This window comes from Gallinula chloropus (genome assembly GCF_964237585.1).
Source record: "Gallinula chloropus genome assembly, chromosome: 1".
In the NCBI taxonomy this organism is placed as follows: Eukaryota; Metazoa; Chordata; class Aves; order Gruiformes; family Rallidae; genus Gallinula; species Gallinula chloropus.
The window spans coordinates 115,815,535-115,834,954 of NC_140085.1; the positions used below are offsets into that span (position 1 = coordinate 115,815,535).

Sequence of the window (19,420 nt, forward strand, 5' to 3'; positions counted from 1 at the left end):
TGCTGACCTGTGCATTGCTTCATTGTACAGTAGTCCCTGATCTCTTAACCAAGAGGTGAACTCACTGTGTTTGTCTAATTTGGTAAGTCTTGTGTGCGCTTTTTGGGTTTTCAAGTTTTACAGGGACTTTTACACTCTTGTAATGTTTTCGTATGTTTCAGCTTTGGCTTCAGTGAGAAATCCATGATGAATGGCCGCGTTCCAGTGGGGCTGTATGGGAACGGCTTTAAGTCAGGGTCCATGCGCCTGGGAAAAGATGCGATAGTCTTCACCAAGAACGGAGAAACCATGAGCGTGGGCCTCTTATCTCAGACCTTCCTTGAAGTCACAAAAGCAGAACATGTCATGGTTCCTATAGTGACATTCAACAACCAACATATCCTTTTAGTCATTTCTGAATGAGAAACTGCGGGTATGTGCCAAATTTGGAGGATAATGCCTGTCCTTGCCTGGTCTTGACGATACCCTAAATAAATTGTAAGATGGGGAGAAAGCTGCAACTTGTTAAAGCCTTTAAATTTGTTGGAGCTCTGATATGTGGAATAAGAACCTGTGAAGTCAGTGCAGGATGTTGTTGCATCCTGTACTTCAGATCCTGACGAAGTTTCCCCATCTTCTGAAAGCTTACTTCATTCAAATTTACTGTCCTTAACATAATGCTTACGACAGATAAGCGATCCAACAGAATCCAAAAACAGCCTGAAGGCCATCTTAACACATTCTTTATTTTCTACAGAGGATAAATTACTGGCAGAGCTTGATGCTATAATAGGGAAAAAAGGAACAAGAATTATCATTTGGAATCTTAGAAGGTAAGATGAAGCCCAGTCTCCTGGATATCTCATTTAGTTTATGTTATTTTTAAGTGTATGCAAGCATACAAGGGTGGGGTTTTTTTGTTTCGGGGTTTTTTGTGGGTTTTTTTAGAATAATTTTGAAAGACTGTGGGCAACTAGCAGTAACAGGGAAACAGAAACAGGCTGTATTGTTGCCAGAGAACTGTTGCTAGTATCTCAAGTTAACAGAGCAGAAGGAAGGACAATGTAAAGGACTTTGTATTTTCCTTTGATAAGATACTGTTGCTTTTCCCAGAAGGAAAATTGAAATAGATAAACTATAAATCTGTTATTTCAGACCTATGAAATTATGAATGCAAAAATCCAAACAAAAAATATTTGCATGTACAGGTAAGTATTACTGACTGTCAAAAGTTTGGAGTCAGCAGCATCCTCATAGAGGAATCCAGACCTTTCTAAACTGAACTGTTTATCATAAAATAAAAAGCGATCCAAGTAAATAAATACACTTTTCTGTAGCTCATCTGCTTGCCTCCATGAGGTTGTTCACAACAGTACAGATTCCCAGCCTTCACTAGCTTTGACTTGCTTGTTGCTTTTTTTTTTTTTTAACCATTTGTTGCTGTAGAAGGGGCAGGTGGGTGTCATCACTTCCCATCTTCTTTCCCTTAACATATTTGCTGCTGATTTATTAGCAGGGAACATATAATGGTCTGTGATGGCATTAATTGCTTGGAATGGGTTATCTTGTACCGTCTTAAGTGTTTGTCTTACTCTAGTTTTAAATACCTGAAGTAATAAAGTATCTATAGGAAGCATTTTTTAACTGTTTCAGCCCTGTGGACTTAGGGAGAATCTATCTTGCTTTTTTTTTCAGTTTATCTGTATTGTTGCAATATAGAAGAAGGGGGGAGGAAACCACACCTGGAGGAGTATAGATTGTTACAGGACAAAAAGTATCTCTGTCAATTACAGCAGGTGAAAAGTTCAGAGGTTTTTTTATTTTGTTAATTTCTGGGGAGTATGGGAGACCTGCATCACTTAGCTTAGGAGACTTCAATACTAGAAATCTGGAAGTAACAAAATGTATTGCTTATTCTGGATGCTTCATAGAATCATAGAATGATCTGTGTTGGAAGGGACCCCAAGGATCATGGAGTTCCAACACCCCTGCCACAGGCAGGGACACCAACCTCCAGGCCTGGATCTACACAAGGTTGCCCAGGGCCCCATCCAATGTGGCCTTGGAACACCTCCTGGGACGGGGCATCCACCACCTCTCTGGGCAGCCTGTTCCAGCACCTCACCACTCACTCTGTAAAAATCTTCCCCCTAATACCCAATTTAAACCCTTTTAAAAAGTTGATTCCCCTCGTGTTTGTGTGTTCCTTTCAGGTACTGGAAGGCTGCAATGAGGTCCCCCCGCAGCCTTCTCTTCTCCAGGCTGAACAAGCCCAGCTCCCCCAGCCTCTCTTCGTAGGGGAGGTGCTCCAGCCCTCTAATCATCTTCGTGGCCTCCTCTGAACCCCCTCCAACAGTTTCACATCTTTCTTGTATTGGGGGCCCCAGACCTGGACACAGGACTCCAGATGGGGCCTCACGAGGGCAGAGTAGAGAGGGACAATCACCTCCCTGTCCCTGCTGGCCACCCCTCTTCTGATGGAGCCCAGGATACCATTGGCCTTGTGAGCTGCAAGAGCACACTGCTGGCTCATGTTAAGTTTCTCATCCACCAGAATCCCCAAGTCCTCCTCAGCAGGGCTGCTCTCCAGGACCTCTTCTCCCAGTCTGTATCTGTGTCTGGGATTCTTCTGGCCCAAGTGCCAGACCTTGCACTTCGTGGTGTTGAACCTCATTATGTTCACCCGGGCCCAACTTTCCATGCTTGCCATCTGCTGTATAAGAAAAACTTCACCTCCTTTGCAGTTCAGAAACGAATTTGCATTGCCCAGGTAGACTTTCATTTATCTTTAGGTGTGAACCTGTTTAGGAATGTGCATCGCTTCACGGCTTCAGCAAAAGAAAATACAGTGAACCCAGCTGACTGGGCAGGGCAACTTTCATGTTCTGAATTTCGGAGTGTATTCATGGGAAATTGTGGGGGAGAACACTTAGGAGATGTTCATGTTGTTTCTAATATGCTTTTAAAAAACCCCAAACTTCAAAACAAAACATGGAGTTGTTTTAGTATTAAAAGACTTTATTTCCAGAATATCTGTGCCAACTACAGTGCATCTCAGTGTTGTGCAAAGGTATTGCCAGGATCCTGCAGTGTGTTTATATCTGTAGCTAAACATCATGCATGTGTATTGTGACAGTTACTGAGTTGGAAAGCTGTGGTGACATTTTTTGCAGCATTAAAAATCTCAGAAAGTCAATTTGTAGTGTTTGGAAAGTTTGCATTTAGAAGGAATGTGTGTGTCTTGGTCCACCTAGAATTGACACCTGATAGTGTTTTTATTTGTGTGAATTGTTTAGAATTAAGTTAGAATTAATTAATGTCTCACTAGCTGTCACTTCTCTTCTGTTCCTTGGGTATCTGAAAGAAACTGGTGAACTTTATGTGAATTTTAGCAAATCTGTGAGGAAAACCACCATGGCTCAATATTGAGTTCCCTTTTTCTTGCATCTTTGTGATACCTGCTGGGTCCACCACAATATCTTAACTTGTGTTGGCTCCCTCCCTACCCCCCCAACAGTATTTTTTAACTCTTATTTCTTAGAGATAAAAATGAAAAAACGGAGTTTGACTTTGACAAGGATAAATATGACATCAGAATTCCAGAGGACTTAGATGAAACTGGCAAAAAAGGATATAAAAAACAAGAGAGACTGGACCAGGTTGTTCCGGAAAGTGATTATTCACTGAGAGTATGTATAACTTTTTAAAATTTACTCTGTTGGTTATTTTTGGAAGCTGGAGGGTCTATGGTTTTGGTTTAATATAAAGTGCTATACAGATGTGTTGATTGGAGGGGGGCACACAGATGTCAGAATTTAAATGCCAGGGCAATATGTAAACATTACCTTTGAAACTTGAAGGTGGAATGTGTTTGTGTACTTGTGTAAACAGTTGCTATTCATTTAGAAGAAAATTGCTGTGTTTTCTGTTGTCTTGCAGATGCCTTTTGCTCTTAAATGTAGCTATCATTATTGGCTAAGGAGCAAGAAGGAAATGCAGGCAGTAGCTTGGGAAATTAAATAGGGGGGTGTGTGGTTGTCAGCAGAGTAAACAATTCCATTGTAGTGCTGGCACAAGTGCATATAGTACTGCTGCTGTCTGTGCCCATGTCGTTCTCTTTAAAATGGGCTTTGGTTGCCAAAGTGCCATTTCTAGGTTTCAAAAAGAGGCAGAGGAATTGGGAAGCAGCTCTGTTGTTTGAATATGTGCATGCAGACAGGGACAAGGCTTTTCTGTAGGCTAATTGATATGACCATTGTCTCCACTATTGATTCATTAAGAAGGCTTTGACTTGTTAGAAAATGCATCTGGAATTACTAGGTGTTCTGGACACTTCCCATGGATAATATTCAGAAGTAATATTCCAGCTGAACTGAAACATTCAATTATTCTAAGACTTGCTAAAGTCCTCTATCCTTGTAAACTGTTAGAAGTTGTAAATATAACATTAAATTAAATGCAAATTAAAATTTACAGGTATGCACATTTATAAAAAATAGTGCATTGCTGTTTTTAAGCTACGATCATATGCAGTCACTTGGAACAAAGCTCTCACGCTTGCTTCTGTTATTTTAAAGTTTGTAGTAGAATTTTCAAGCTCTCAGTAAAAGGATAGGAAGAGACACTTGTGTTTTTGAGTGCTCTTCTAGTGGTCAACTCCATCTTCAGACACCGGATTAACTTTTATGAATATAAAAAGTTGTACTTTGGTTACTATTCATTCAACTTGTGATATATGTATGCTTATTACGCATACCTAGATTTCTTACTTTTCTGGGTTCAAGTTAGGGAAAAACACACATTTCAAAATTTGATTTAAAACTTCAGTTTGTCTTCATAACCACAAAGATGTGTAATAAAATATTCATGTCTTGAGGACTTTGTTTTGGTTTGGGTTTTTTTAACAACAGGACTTTCTCTCTTTTGTAGGCTTACTGCAGTATTCTGTATCTGAAGCCCACGATGCAGATCATTCTGCGAGGACAGAAGGTGAAGACCCAGCTGGTTTCCAAAAGCCTGGCCTTCATCGAGCGCGACATATACCGGCCGAAATTTCTGAACGTATCCTTTGCTAATACCGACCTCCCCACACGCTGAATTTAATGACGCGGCTTTCTGTGCATACTGCCTGGATTCTGCGGGGTGTGTTGCAGCTGTACTTATGTGGTTGGTGTTTTCTTGTTTTGTAAAGACATACTAGAGAAATTATCTCAGTATTTTTTTTTAAAAGAAAAAAAAGGTCAATTCTAGGACGCGGTTAAAATCGACGCTCGGGGTAACTGTATCTTTGTGTTGCATGAGGTTAACCAGGTTTTTCCTTAATGTCTGGTAAAAGGCTAAAACAGTGAGAATTACTTTTGGATTTAACTGCAGAAACAAAGATCATTATGGAATAATGATGTACCATAAAAACAGACTCATCAAAGCTTATGAAAGAGTTGGCTGTCAGTTAAAGGTAAGAAATTAAAGCTCAAGAAATATTTCAAGATCTTCAGAATCATTTTCACTCAGACGCTGACTTTTAAAATAATAAGGGTGGAAACTAAGATATTGATATATCCTTTTAATATATCCTTTATAAAACCCACCTTTCTTTGTTTGTTTGTGCAGCAGTTAAACAGTATTACATTGTTTGCAGTTAATTTAGTGTTTGTTTTTGGAACTACGCTTGATAACAAAATATAGGCCTAAGCATATATTTCAGGGCAAAAAGAGGGGTGGAACAGAGAATTCTTTTATTGAGGGGGTTTGTGCTGAGAGTTTCTTTGGAGAGGAGTCATAGGTCAGAAAATTGTTTTAATGTAGTATCTATAGCTCATAATTACCTCTGACAAACTCTTGGAGTATTAGCACAGAATGTATCTTGTGTTTCCTCGTAAATCTTAAATTTCTTACAGGCAAATAACATGGGTGTTGGTGTAGTTGGGATTATTGAATGCAACTTCCTGAAGCCAACTCATAATAAACAAGACTTTGACTACACAAATGAATACAGGTAAATGTATATTTTTATGTAGCCTTTCCATTGAATATTGTCATTCGTTGTGAAGGGCCCGAGGATAAAGGCCGCTTCTTAGCAGTAAGAACAAAAGCTTATGTCCCATCACTAAATTGTGTGACTGTGCTGAACGATAGAGGTGGGACATCTACACTAGTTATATTGTGTTCATTGTGCCCTCAGCAAAGTCTAGAGTATCACACACGTCATTTTAAAGCAAGTGCCCTAAAAGAGCTTGCTTGTAATTCTGCCCCTCGCTGATTGCAAAGTGAGCACAGAATAACTTGCTGAGATGTGGGTGTATGTGTGACAAGGAAATTTGTCATACATGAATCACACACTGTTAAGTTTTTATAGTAATTTTTGTTTGGCCTTTTTTTTTTTTTTTTGGAAGAGCTGCTTAGAATATTGCCAAGACCTGCATTTCAGTTTCTTTCTTAAAAGTGAACTTGAGTGCACTCAAATTCTCTGCCACCTGATAAAGCATTTCAAATACTTGACATCCTGAAGGCAGTGGTGATTTGGGGCATTGCTTTGTTTCTAACTCAGGGCTGCCACTTTTTCACGTATCAGCATCGATCCGATCCATCAGTATCTAGTGTGGTATTTCCTACAGTTAAACTGTGAACCAGATTGGGAATCCAGTCTGACTTAAAAACAGTCCTCATCTCTGAAAGTTTTAAAGCAGATGAATTACTTAATCTGTTTCTACTGCTCTACTGTAAATTGGTTCTGCTGGCATTGTGGATGAAGGCATGTGAGGGAGAAAAAGCTGGAGGGGTTGAGTTACCTAAACAGTTCTTAAGCTGAGGTGTAAAAACTGTCCAGGGAAAACTTCCTGAACACAAACCTGGAGTATTGTTCTACTCTATTACTCTCTTTCCCTTCATGGTGACAGGGCTATTTCTGGGGTTTTTTTGGGGCTTCATGTATTAGGAGTCCACTGAGCACCAGCACAGCCCTTCTGTTCTCCTGGGATCCCTGCTTGGATCCCGGGCCCTCTTACCTGATTTCATGGGTGTTCTCCATGCTGACTAGTGAAATTTTGACCTTTGCTAGCTAATGTCCTATGCTAGCACACTCCTATGACATATTTGCAAGTCCTGCTGAGTATACCTGTACCTTTGACCTTTGCGCGCATGATGCCCCTGCCCAGACCTAGGGCCTGCTATTCACTGCTGAGTTCAGTTTGGAGTCTTCTAGCAACACGCATCCACTCCATGCACACCAGGACACCGGGACTGGGGAAGATGCAGACGCTCTTTTCCCCCACCAAGAGCCAGCACCAGTCGCACAGGCTGTGACCCAGGGCCCAGCTCCAGCTGCCAGCACTGAGCGTTTTGCTCCTGCTGGTCCACCCCAGGAGCTGTTTTTTGTGGGACCTCCAGGTGCTTCAGTAGCTGACACTACGCATGCAGCCTCAACTCCAGGAGCTGGCACCAAATCCACTCACACAAACAGAGCTCTCACCAGTACCTGGCACTTAGTCCTTGCCATACACATGCACATGGGATAGAAAATGAGGTTATGTAGAGAGTTAAGAAAATATTGAATAAGAGGGTACAAGGAGATAGGACAGACTATGATGATCAGGCGCAAGGCTCAGCCAGACCACAGTACTGCCCAAACCTGTTTTACAGGCCAACAGCTCCTTTGATAGCCTTTTCTTCCTGGCCCCTTTTTGTTCCTCCCTGCTCCCCCTTACCCACACACATTGCCTCACCAGTTGGCATAATTCCATTGACTCTCCAAGCATCCTTGATCTTCAAGTTTGTATCCTTATCAGTTGCAAAATCCCAGTGTGCTTGCAGCAACTTCTTAATTAGCATGACTGACCTGATTTGTTTCTGGTCATTGTCTTTAAGGCTAGCTGGTCAGGTTTTATTACTTTCTGTGTTTGTCTCCTTCCTTTTCCTTATCCTCCCAATTAAACAAAAATAAACATTCTCATGCTCTGCTTGTCCTTACCAGTTAGTGTGACTGGCAAGGTTTGTTCTTACCACTACCTCCCTTTTTAGTCAGGTTTGTCTCTGTATTTTCTTGTTTAGGGTACCTTTGACCATAGGTCCTTAAAAGAGGACGCACTTTCCTTCTGTGTGCCCTAACGCACTTGATTCCAGCACTTACTTAGAGATGTAGGGTGTTGACTTGCAAACACAGGAGTCATTACCTTTTTCAAGCTGTGTGTTTTGCCCTTCAGCCAGTTGTGGTTCAGCTTCCACCAGCAGCCTGAACTGTCCACACCACCTTCCCAAATTGCTGTTTTATGTGCAGATCTGCACATAAAGATAACACAAAAAACACACCACTGTTCTGTAATAAACAAAGCTCTTAATTGCAGCAATTGAGGGGCTATAGCAAGATAAATCTGGTCATTCCTGCTGTTGAAGCAGCAGCCCTCTGGAGGAGGAGCAGCAAGCCTGAGAGCTGCTACAGCCACTGAAGTTCAGTCTGCCTGTATCTTTAAAAGGTACCCACAGCTTGTGCCGCGCTCTGTGGCGATACCGCCAGCTTTCAGCAGTTACATCCTTCTGCCAGGACTGCGCTCGCAGAACCCTGAACAAGAGCACGGGGAAAGCGGATCAGGCAACCGGTCAAACTGGAAAATAGCTCCACTGTCAGTTTTTGCAATACAGGTGCTCCCTGAACCAGTTCATGTGCAGTGGCATTAAGGGTTCCCTTGGCAGAGGGGGAGGAATTAGGAAAGTTTCAGGATAATCATTTGTGTAGGCCAAGGTTTGCACTCACAGGCTGGTGCAACGAGCATTAAATGCTTTTTCCTTGTTTCTTCTTAGAAACACTTGTAATGTGGGCATAGAGATACCACACTTGAAAGATCTTTTCTAAAGGGTTTGCTGCAGAAAGTGCTACAGGTTTGCAAAAGCTAACTTTCCAACTCAAAGGAGAAACATACACTGATCATGAAATTACAGCATCAGTTTTAAGATGACCCGCCCTTTTTCCCTCTCCAGAAAAGAGATGTGATCCCATCCATGCATTGCTGCTCACTTCTGCCCTTGTGGTACTTCCCTTTTTTTGGCACAGGAATTCATGGCTTGGATTCAGAGGTGATCAAAACCCTGTAGGTCAGACCAGTTCACTGCACAAACATTAGTGTTAGTTCAAGTGATAGGGTGGTATATGTGGCATAAGCCGGGGAGGGAGGGACTGAGCCTCTGGTTACCCGGCCAATTTACTCTGATGTAAATTCAGCATGCTGACAAGAGGCAGTCTTAACTCTGCCTCACCTGTGGAGCTGCTTGTTGCTCTTCTGTGCCACTCCCTCTTGTGTGTGCCAGCTCTAGCAGGCATGGAGCTGCACAACAAACCCTGGTCAGGAAGCTAATCCAGCTAAAAATTAACCTAGGGTAGGACTGCCCGGCTCCTTTTAGTAGCATATAGACTTTACACCACATTAAAGCGTTCATACATTTGCAGTCTCTGTGTAGTGTTGTATGTCAGCTTAGAGTAGTCATGAAAGTGTGATGGATGTGTGGAAACATCATCCAAATAACACAGCTGGGTGCTGGATTGACAGAGGTAGTTTTGTACTTGTTTTTTCTGGGATTGAGGTTGAACTGGTGAGGGTTTGCACTGTACATTCACAGTACTTCTGAGCTGAGCACTCTTGACTTCAGTCTTTGTGTTCCAACTCATTCTTCCAGTAATTTCTTTGCTGACAAATATGGCTTCACAGAATTCCTGTAAGCAAAAAGCTTACTTTGTGCAAATGGAAATATTAGAGGGCTTCACACGTTTACTCTTTCACTGTAGTTTATAAAGGTTCATTGTTGATTACTTAAGGTTGTCTTTTAAAAATTTCTCTTTTTAGACTTACAATAGCAGCATTAGGAGAAAAACTTAATGATTACTGGAATGAAATGAAAACGAAGAAAAATGAAGAATATCCATTAGCTCTGCCAGTTGAGGAGATACAGTGAGTATCACTTCTATTTAGGAGACTTTTACCTACTGTTAATACTGTTTTACACTCAGTTATGAAAATGAGCTTTCAATGGGAAAGTTGCACTGTTTTTTCCATCACAGAAAACAGCCTGATCAGACGTGGGTACAGTGTGATGCGTGTCTGAAGTGGCGGAAGCTGCCAGATGGAATTGATCAGTTGCCAGAAAAGTGGTACTGCTCACTGAACCCCGACCCGCAGTTCCGGTAAAACCAGGTTTCAATTAATATCTAGAGACTGGGTTTAGTGACTATTCTTCTATCACTTGGTAGAAGCACAGATGTTAAGCTCTTTCTGTTGCGCTTTTTTTTTGTCTTTCTTAACTTAGGAATTGTAATGTACCAGAAGAACCAGAAGATGATGACTTAATACATCCTACGTATGAGAAAACATACAAAAAGAAGTGAGTGATAGAGACTTTCTTACAACACTAGAAAAGGAACATGAAAATTAAATGCCCTTCTCTCGTACCTATGGTATAATTGCACCTCTTCTGGGAATCTGTCCAGCCAGAAAATAGTGCCCTGAAACCAAGGCTTGATTATAGCAGTGAAGATATGGATAACACTGTTCTTTTCTCTGTTATTAGTATGTTGGCATTGCATTCAGATTTACTTAATTACCTGTTTGCCCTCCTAAACCAAAGTTAGGGAAGTCGTAACAAAAGGGGCCTCTCCTGTTTCATAACTACTAAGGAGAGCAGTGCAGTAATTTGTGTTCGAGGGCAGCACTCAGAGGGCATTGTTTCACAGCAGTAGAGAGTATAAGGATAGTTTGGGATGTTAGAGAAGCAAGCTACTAGGGCTGTTAGTTACCTGGACAAGGTCTCCTGTTACTTTCGAGGTCCATGTTGAAGCAGCATAATACTTCAGTACATTTACTGAAGAAAAAGAGGATTCTTAGCTAAAACCCCAAAACGTGACTTGGGTAACTTTAATGCTGGCTAGCATTGCAGGAGTGGGAGTGGTTGGGGGATTTTGGAAGGGGGAGTGTGCAATTATTATTATTTTTTAATAAATCTTAATCTGAGACAGAGCTTGTTGGAAGTTAAGCTACCTTTAAGATACGTTGGCTTTTAAGTTCCTGCAGAAGATTTTCTTTCAGTAAGCCAGAATATGTTCACTAGAACATTATTGTACCTAGCTGAGATAAGAAGTATTGTTTGCTTTTGGATGTTGAGGATGGCTTGGTTTTATAATGAATTAACATTTTGAATCTAAGCTCTTAATCTTTTTTCCTTGCTGCCATGCAGAGACAGGGAAAAACTGAGGAAGCGACTGGAGTACAGTTACCAGGTAACTCTTGAGTTTGATGGGAAACTGACCTTGGTAGAAGAGTTATTCTTCTTGGCAACAATACTATGCAGTGTGATCTAACAGGCCAGGCTTTGAGTCAGAGTTTGCTGTAGTTAGCGGTCAGTTTGACATCCTGTTTTGTTTTGATGGCTGTAGGAGATATGCTCGCTATTAGTAAACCAAAAATCCCCTGTCTGAGGATGGAAAGTTCACCATTGTTTTCTATGTAGTACTGAAGAAAGGGTTTGAGAGAGACAAAGCCTTCCACTACCTGAAGGGAACATACAAACAGGAGGGGAATCAACTTTTTAAAAGGGTAGACAATGGCAGGACAAGGGGGAATGGATTAAAACTAAAGGAAGGAAGGTTTAGATTAGATATTAGGGGGAGGTTTTTTACAGAGAGAGTGGTGAGGTGCTGGAACAGGCTGCCCATAGAGCTGGTGGATGCCCCATCCCTGGAGGTGTTCAAGGCCAGGTTGGATGGGGCCCTGGGCAACCTTTTGTAGATCCAGGCCTGGAGGTTGGTGTGCCTGCCTGTGGCAGGGGTGTTGGAGCTCTATGATCCTTGGGGTCCCTTTCTACCCATGCCATTCTATGATTCTATGATTCTCTCACAAAATAGTACTAGAAAAGATGTCAGTCACTCACAGCTGGTTTTGTGGCATGATATCTGATTATTGGAAGTGGATTTGTTGTTGTAGAGAGATGTGGTGAGGATACAAAAAGTAAAGATGCCCTTAAAACTGGGGCAGGGGCTGGGGAAGAACAGACTTGTAGTGGCCATACTTTTGCAAGGAGGCACTCACAGTCAAATTAAATGCAGACGCAAGTCAACATGAGCGAGTGATGAGAATGTGTAGGTTGTAACTCAATCAAATTTCCTGAGTGTGATTTAGCTTACGTTATTTTCAAAGTGAAGTGCTAACTTCAGATCATTCTATTTATGGAGAAGATATTTTGTACATACTGTTTTAACCTATATACTTAATTCTAATTTTTTTCTGCCATTACTTCTGCCAAAGTATGAAAGTATTTTCTAAAAGTAAAGAATTGATCATTTTAGACAAACTGAATTAATCATGAGCAGCTTTAACAGAGATGGCTGTCCTGTACTTTGTGTATGGTGGCCAGACTTCAGAGAGAGATACAGCTTGGGAAAAGCTCTTGCTTGAGACTGTGTGGTACTTTAAACAAAGCTCTATCTGGAGAAAGATTTGTAACATCAGAAAGCTGTTTTCTGACAGCAAGAAATCTCTGCATGGTTGAGGGTGTGCAGCCGGTGTAGAGCATTCAAAGTCCACTAAGAAATCTGACAGAAGTCTGTAGTTATGATACAGAACTTGGTGCTTTCTAGTATGTTGTGTGTCTTAAACCAACAGAAGGAAATACTTGATATGCATCACTAGGCTTTGGGGGTGGGGGTTGTGCGATCGTTAAGTTAAGATGATGTAGAGTCTAGTTAGGCTTTTTTAATGCAAAATACTGAGCCCAGGTCAGAGGAAATCCTTGTAGTGTACATAAGAAATGGCAGTCAGAATTTTAGGTGTTGGCCGGTAGTTAGGAGAACTGCTTCAGTCTATTCTGAAGAATCTACTAATGTCTGTTTCTTTTCATTCTTAACTAATATTATTTTATAGATCAGTAACGAAATGTTTTTAAAAACACCTGTTTCTTCAAGTAAAGACTTCAAGGCATTCTCAGCTGTGAGCGGAAAGGAAGCTGGTCCAAGATCACTTTTACCAGAAACGTCAAATGCTTCTGTCAAAAGACCTCTGCTTATTTTAAATAGATCAGTATCTTCACCTCATTCTGATTCTGATAGCAGGTTGGTGAACCTGTACAAAGGGGATTCCTTTTCATTTCTAGAATTAATCACTTGTTAATGAGAATTACAGTGTTGGGTGTAGTCCTGTCTTGAGGTGATAGCTGCCAACATTATTATGTCACTTTTGAGAGCATAGGAAGCAGCAGGTTAATCAAAAGTACCTTGAAACCTTGTGAACTACAAAAGTGAACGCAGCAAAGCATACTGTGCACTGGTGAGGAAAATTGCATAGTGGTTTGTGTCTTTAGGAAAGAAAAGGGTCGTGTTAACCGCGTTCTGCAGTGTGATTTTTCTTAATGTCTGTTGGTGAAGGAATGGGTACAGGGTGGGGGCTGTTCCCGTAAATACTGAGTCCAAATCTGAGTCAAAACAGTGTGTGAAGGTAATGATTTGGTGTGCGGCTGTCAGCCAGCCCTTACAGAAAAGGTGTTTGCTCTGGCTGCACATCTTAAAATAACTCTCAGGGAGACAGACATCTCTCTCTGGTTATCGAGCAGTAGGTTTTAGTAGCGCTGGTAGGAACACCAGGCAGTACTTGAAACCAATGGCTTTGCAGTACTTGAGCAATACAGTAATCAGTGCAATGTTTTGCTTCTCAGTCTTAAACGGAAGACACCTAGTTGCATGACACCTGTGTTGTTAAAGACACCTCGATTAAATAACAAAACAGTGAACAACCATCACACCAACGATGATGATGATGATGAGGTCATCATTTTAGAGGAGAGCAGTACTCCAAAGCCTTCAGCAGATTCTGATGGTCCTGTCGTAAAAACTGAATGTATTAATTTGGATCAAGAGGAGAAGCAGAAAGAAAACTGTGATGTTGGAGAGCCCTGCAGTGCAGCTGCTTCAGAATCGAGAAGTGAACACTTGACCTCAGCGACACAGACAGAGGTCCCAAACTTGGTTGTTAAAAAGGAAGAGGCGGAGGATGACACCGGTACTCAAGTTTCCAGGGCAGAGATGGAAGCTAAACAGTACCACGCTAATCATGTTTCTGAGGCATCTGTAGATCTTGGAAATGAACTGAAAAATCAGCTGCAATTATTAAACAAAGAAAAAGAAATGTACCAAAACAAATGTGAAGTATTAACCAAACAAGTGGAAACACTGGAGCAGAGGATTTTAGAAATGAATAATAAGTACGTAAAAAAAGAAATGTGCCATCAGTCAACTGAGACAGAGACAGTTTCATTTGAAGAAGACAAAGTTCCTGAAAGAAGTTTAGCAGAAGTGACTGTTCTCTATGAACAGGCCTTAGAAGAAATAGCAAAACTAAAGGAACAGTGCAGTACCCTGCAGAACTTAAAATCTGAATGCAGCAAATGTGCTGATGGTGAAAATAAGAGCGAGGTCGATGAGATGGCTGTGCAGCTGGACGATGTTTTCAGGCAACTGGACAAATGCAGCATTGAGAGAGACAGATATAAAAGTGAGGTACGTTCGTTAAGAGTGATACCCTTCAAACTAACAGTTCTTATTTTCTTAATGGGCGTTTCACAGCCCTTCTAGTACACAACGTGTCATGTCATTCAGTCCACTAACTAACCAAACCACCTAAATGAGAGAAGAAAATCTGAAATTAGCCTAGGAGTGTCTGTTTTTCTGCTGTCATAGATAGTTATCTCTATCTGTGGAAGAGATACTTAAGGGAGACTGCAGGGCTCTGAGTGGCTCTGAATGCAGGACAAGACTCAGCAGTCTTAGCAGGGAACATGTGCAGCTGACAATTTTTAAGCAGTTTAGTTTAAAATCTAACTGAAAGGTTAATTAAAATCAGTCAACTGAGTTAAATTATATAAATTTGTGTAAACTGTCTTTATTTTAATCCATCACAGTTTTATTTGATATTTAAGAATATTTTTATTTACTTGCCAGACTGAACTACTAGAAGTGGAAAAAAATCAAATGGCCTGTCAATGTGAAGAACTCAAAGCAGAAATAGCACAGTTAAAAGCTTCGATTCCACAAGCAGTGGACCGTGCAAATGATTCTACTACCAGTAATGTAGAAGACTCTGTAAATTTTTCTGATGGAGAAAGGTATCAATTTTGCTCTTTCTAGACTATTGTTCAAGCAAGATTTTGGCTGACTGTGACTGTATCTGAAACATCTTGATGTAGGTTGTGTCTGATAATCATGTAATAAAATGTGATGCTTGGAATTCTTTTCTACTGCCTCTTGTGACTCCCAACTCAGTAATATTTTTTTTATCAAGTGATTTAATCTTTCTAAATGGGTACTTGTGTGAGCAAGGTTAGTCATTGCACACAAAAAAATTCATACTGGCACTTCTTAAAATAGCAAGAATGCTATGTAATTTCTAGATATGAGTTGCAGAACAAGGAGAGAGACAGGGGGCAGGAAAGAGGGTGATTGTTAACTTAGGTTGTGTAGATGACCTTTACTTTTGTGTTCTATTTTTCTGAAAAGAGTTTGGGTTTGGTTTTGAAACATTGCTTTCCTGTAGCAATTTCTTGCTGCAGACCAATCCTGTGGAACTAGGTTGTGCCTGGAGTGTACCTTTGGAACTAAATGAGGATTTAAACTTTCAGATAGTGAGCTTGCAGCTCTTGGTTAAAAGAATTAGCAAATGCACAAAAGTAGGACACATACCAGGGGGAAGCAGGGATGAGTTCTGCCTGGGTATGTAGGATGGAATTGAAAGCCAGAGCTGAGCTGGAGTTAAAGCTGGCAAGGCCTGTGAAGGGCCACCAGAAAGGCTTCTGTACGCACAGTAGCAGCAACGGGAGAACTAAGAAAAACGTGGGCCTGGCTGCATAGAGGGGCAGGTGCTCAGTAGCAAAAGACACAAGGGGTATGAAGCACAAACTACTGAGGTACCCAGTGTCTTCCTTACCTTGGTAAGGTCTTTAAACCCAAGTCTTTACCTGTAATAAAAGGTGACTGAATCAAGGGACCACTTAAACATATTTGACATACCCAGATCTGTGGGGCTAGATGAGATCTGTCAGAGGGAGCTGGCCAGCTGATGGGCAGTTGGCCTTGCAACAATTATCTTCTAAAGGTTGCACAAGTTGATGGAAAAAGGCAGTTGCCATGCCCAGCTTTAGGACAGGCAAAAGCATAGCCCCCAGTCCTTGGGAAGACTATTAAGCCAATCTACCTGGAAGCCACCTGCAGCACCATGTCAAGGTGATTAGGAACAACCAGTGTGGATTTATGGAGACTAAATCATGCCTTTGTAGCCTCATTTCCAATTACAATGAGACAACCAGCTCTGTGAACCTTCATTTTAGCTAAGCTTCCAATGTGGGCTGCTGTGATACCATGACAGCCAAGTTTGTGAGGTATGGTTTGCACAGGTAATCTAGGAGGTGGGTCACGTAATTGGCCAGACTGCTGAGCTGATGGATCAGTATCAAGGCCAGTAATGGTTTATGCCTTCACTAGTGGCCTAGATAATGAAGCAGAATTAATTCACAATGACATGAAATTGGAGGGAACCACTGATACTCTAGAGTGTAGGGCTGCTGTTGAGGGACCTTGACAAATTGGAAAAACGGGCAGAAAGAAGCCTCCTGGAAATTCAGCAAAGGCAACTGCAAAGTTGTGTGCCTGTGTTGGAAATACCCCAATGCTGTTGAACAAACTGACAACTACTCACAGGAGAGCACCTTGGAAGAAGCAGCTTGGAAGCCTGTGATGCTGGTAGACTAAAAACCTTAATGTGAGTCAACAGTGCACTCTGGTGGTGGGATAGCCCAGTAGGGCACTGGCTTCTATTGGCAAGAGTTTAGCCAGCAGTTTAAAGGAAGTAACTCTTTGCTAGTGTTGGGTATTGTCAAGACTGAAGAAGGAGGATTGTGACCAGTTTTGGGCTCCCTGGTATATGAATGACACTGGCATATTGGAGAAAGTCTGCTGAAGGGCCACCAAGATGGCTAGGGGCCTGGAGCATCTGATGTGGAAGGAGCAGCTCAGGAAAGTAGCCTTTCAAAGAACATGTCACCCTGAAAGATTTTATGGATCTCTTCTGCTGCCTAAGTAAAGATGTAGAAAAGATGAAGACAGCCTTTTTGAGTTGGACTTGACGAACCTTACGGGTCCCTTCCAACTCAGTATATTCTATGATTCTCTTCTCAGGAGCAGAGTGATGAGAGGTGACAAATACACGCTGCCACAAGGGGAAATCTGTTTGAACACTGGATTTTTCTCTATAATATTTACAGTGAAGGGTAGTCAATCCCTGAAAAAAGGACACAGGGAGATTGTGGAATCTCCATCCTTGGAGATGTTCAAAACACAAGAAGGTCATAAGCAACCTCATCAGTTACCCCTGCTTTGAAGAAGGGGCAGAAGGAGAGAATGGCCTAGATGATTTCCAGACACCCCTTTCAATCTAGTATTTTTCTGTAGTTAAATCTCCCCTTTATCTGCCAGAGTTCCCATTTTTTTTTTAAAGCATCCAACTTGTGCTTCCTAGAAGAATTAGCAAACATACGTGGGACTTGTAAGTAACTTCTACCCTGAGTCCTGTGGTGGTGTGATGGCACTGGGAAGATTGGCTATAGGAGATGATAAAGGAACCGATAGTGGAAAGAAATGCTCAAGAGAAGGGATGGGTGGCTTGGAAGGAATTTAATCAGAAAAAGGATAGAGCAAGGGAACCCAGGAAAGAGCAAAAAGAGGAGGCACAGCATTTGTCCTGTACTATACTTCTTACCTTCTTTCCTCTTCATGTTTTGAAGCCTTTATACAAGCTACTCTTTCTTGTCTCACCTCTTCTACCCTCTTTTCTGTAAGTAGTTGTCCTGCTTTTGGTCAGGATGGAGTTAACTTCATTTGTAACAGCGGATGGAATGCTGTGTTTGAGAGTTAAAATGGGAGTAGTGCTGATAACACCCTGATGGTTTTAGTTGCTGTCAGACAGTCAAGGACTTTCTCAGCTCTTCATGAGAAAGGAGGGGCGAAGCCAGGACAGGTGACCCAAACTTGGCCAAAGAGAGTATTCCACGCCAGTTACGTCCTGCCCAGGATATCGGGGGCTGACGGGAGGAAGAGCAGGGGCGGCTCCGGGACACGCGGTTCTTGGGGGACGGTCGGGTTCTGGGACGGCTCTGGGTGGCACGGCCTGAGTTGTGGGTTTGGTGAGAAACTGCATTGTGTATCAACAGCTTCATAGATTTTTGCTTTGAAGTCTTGTTAGCATTGTTATATTGTATCTTTCTGTTATCTTAGTAAACTATCCTTATCCCAACCCACGGGCCTCTTATTTCTTGGTTTTGGGGTTATCTGCCCCCTTCCTTTTCCCTTCCTTTGCCTCTCACCCCCCCCCCCTTCCCTCTTTCCCTGCTCTTTTCCTTTAAGGAGCAGGCAGCTGCGTGGATCTCAGCTCTCAGCCAGGGTAAAACCATGACAGTAGTAGTAGTTAGTACTTGTATATATATAAAAATACTAGGGTTTAATATTAATATTTAATATTCCTCAAAATAAAAAGGTGGAATAAAGGATTGTGCTGTTGTTTACTTGCTAATGTAAACAAAAGCATTTAGAAATAATTGTGATGTGTTTGGGTCAGGGCAGAATTCACTTTAGCCCTTAGCATTTGTGTGAAACTAAGGGTTTATTTACCTTCAAGATGAAAACTTGAGAGGCTCAGCTTTGAAAACTGGGTAGAGTTTTAAATGATCCTGGTGTAGCTTTACCTGCATCTTTGGTTTTTTTGTTACTGGTTTACAGAAATCATGCATGGAGCCTTTACAGAGTATTAATCCAGCATTGTTAAATAAAAATACTGTGTATTTGAATGTAAAACTCTATCTACATCTAATCAAATCTAATTATTTCTTCACAGCCTGAAACTGCGCTCTCTTCGAGTGAATGTTGGACAACTTCTGGCTACCATCATGCCTGATCTAGACTTGCAGCAAGTAAATTATGATATTGATGTTGTAGATGAAATTTTGGGACAAGTTGTAGAACAAATGCACGAAATCAGTAGTACTTAGTATCTTAAGATTTTCAGCAGACCTTTACTTGATCTTCCATTGTAACCTTTGTGTAGGTTCAAAACTGTATATACTGCTTCTTCACTTTATATATTTGACATAGTTCGATCACGAAGTGTATATACGCTGCGCGGTAAGATGTTCCCACAGATACAGTGGGTATTATCTTCACTTCCTCTTAAAGGAATACTGTCAATATTGACCAACCCTGATGTACTTAATTAAGGATTTTGCTTTTTAAATGTATTTGTAATTAAATTTGCAAATATTTTTATTATTAGGAATCTTACTACTTTTCTACAAAGGCTTTTTCGTTGACTTTTGATCTTATATAAGCATTAATACTTGCAATTATTTCCTCTTCTAAAATCTAAGTAGTGGA

At 41.3% G+C, this 19,420-nt stretch overlaps 1 protein-coding gene across 2 annotated transcripts in view; it reads left to right on the forward strand.

The window, feature by feature from the left end:
• MORC3 (MORC family CW-type zinc finger 3) overlaps positions 1 to 19,038 on the forward strand; it is a gene marked incomplete at both ends in the record, with an annotated part of 29,529 nt that extends 10,491 nt beyond the window's left edge. The window contains 14 exons of one of the 2 annotated variants that reach the window (XM_084279110.1): positions 162 to 387; positions 670 to 812; positions 3,521 to 3,668; positions 4,909 to 5,040; positions 5,315 to 5,434; positions 5,877 to 5,974; positions 9,810 to 9,914; positions 10,025 to 10,147; positions 10,270 to 10,344; positions 11,194 to 11,236; positions 12,876 to 13,063; positions 13,663 to 14,503; positions 14,945 to 15,108; positions 18,885 to 19,038. In XM_084279110.1, the coding sequence (XP_084135236.1) occupies positions 162 to 387; positions 670 to 812; positions 3,521 to 3,668; positions 4,909 to 5,040; positions 5,315 to 5,434; positions 5,877 to 5,974; positions 9,810 to 9,914; positions 10,025 to 10,147; positions 10,270 to 10,344; positions 11,194 to 11,236; positions 12,876 to 13,063; positions 13,663 to 14,503; positions 14,945 to 15,108; positions 18,885 to 19,038 (2,560 nt within the window). The remainder of the gene's footprint in view (positions 1 to 161; positions 388 to 669; positions 813 to 3,520; positions 3,669 to 4,908; positions 5,041 to 5,314; positions 5,435 to 5,876; positions 5,975 to 9,809; positions 9,915 to 10,024; positions 10,148 to 10,269; positions 10,345 to 11,193; positions 11,237 to 12,875; positions 13,064 to 13,662; positions 14,504 to 14,944; positions 15,109 to 18,884) is intronic. The other variant, XM_084279111.1, reaches the window with a different exon arrangement.
• Between the last annotated feature and the right edge of the window lie 382 nt (positions 19,039 to 19,420).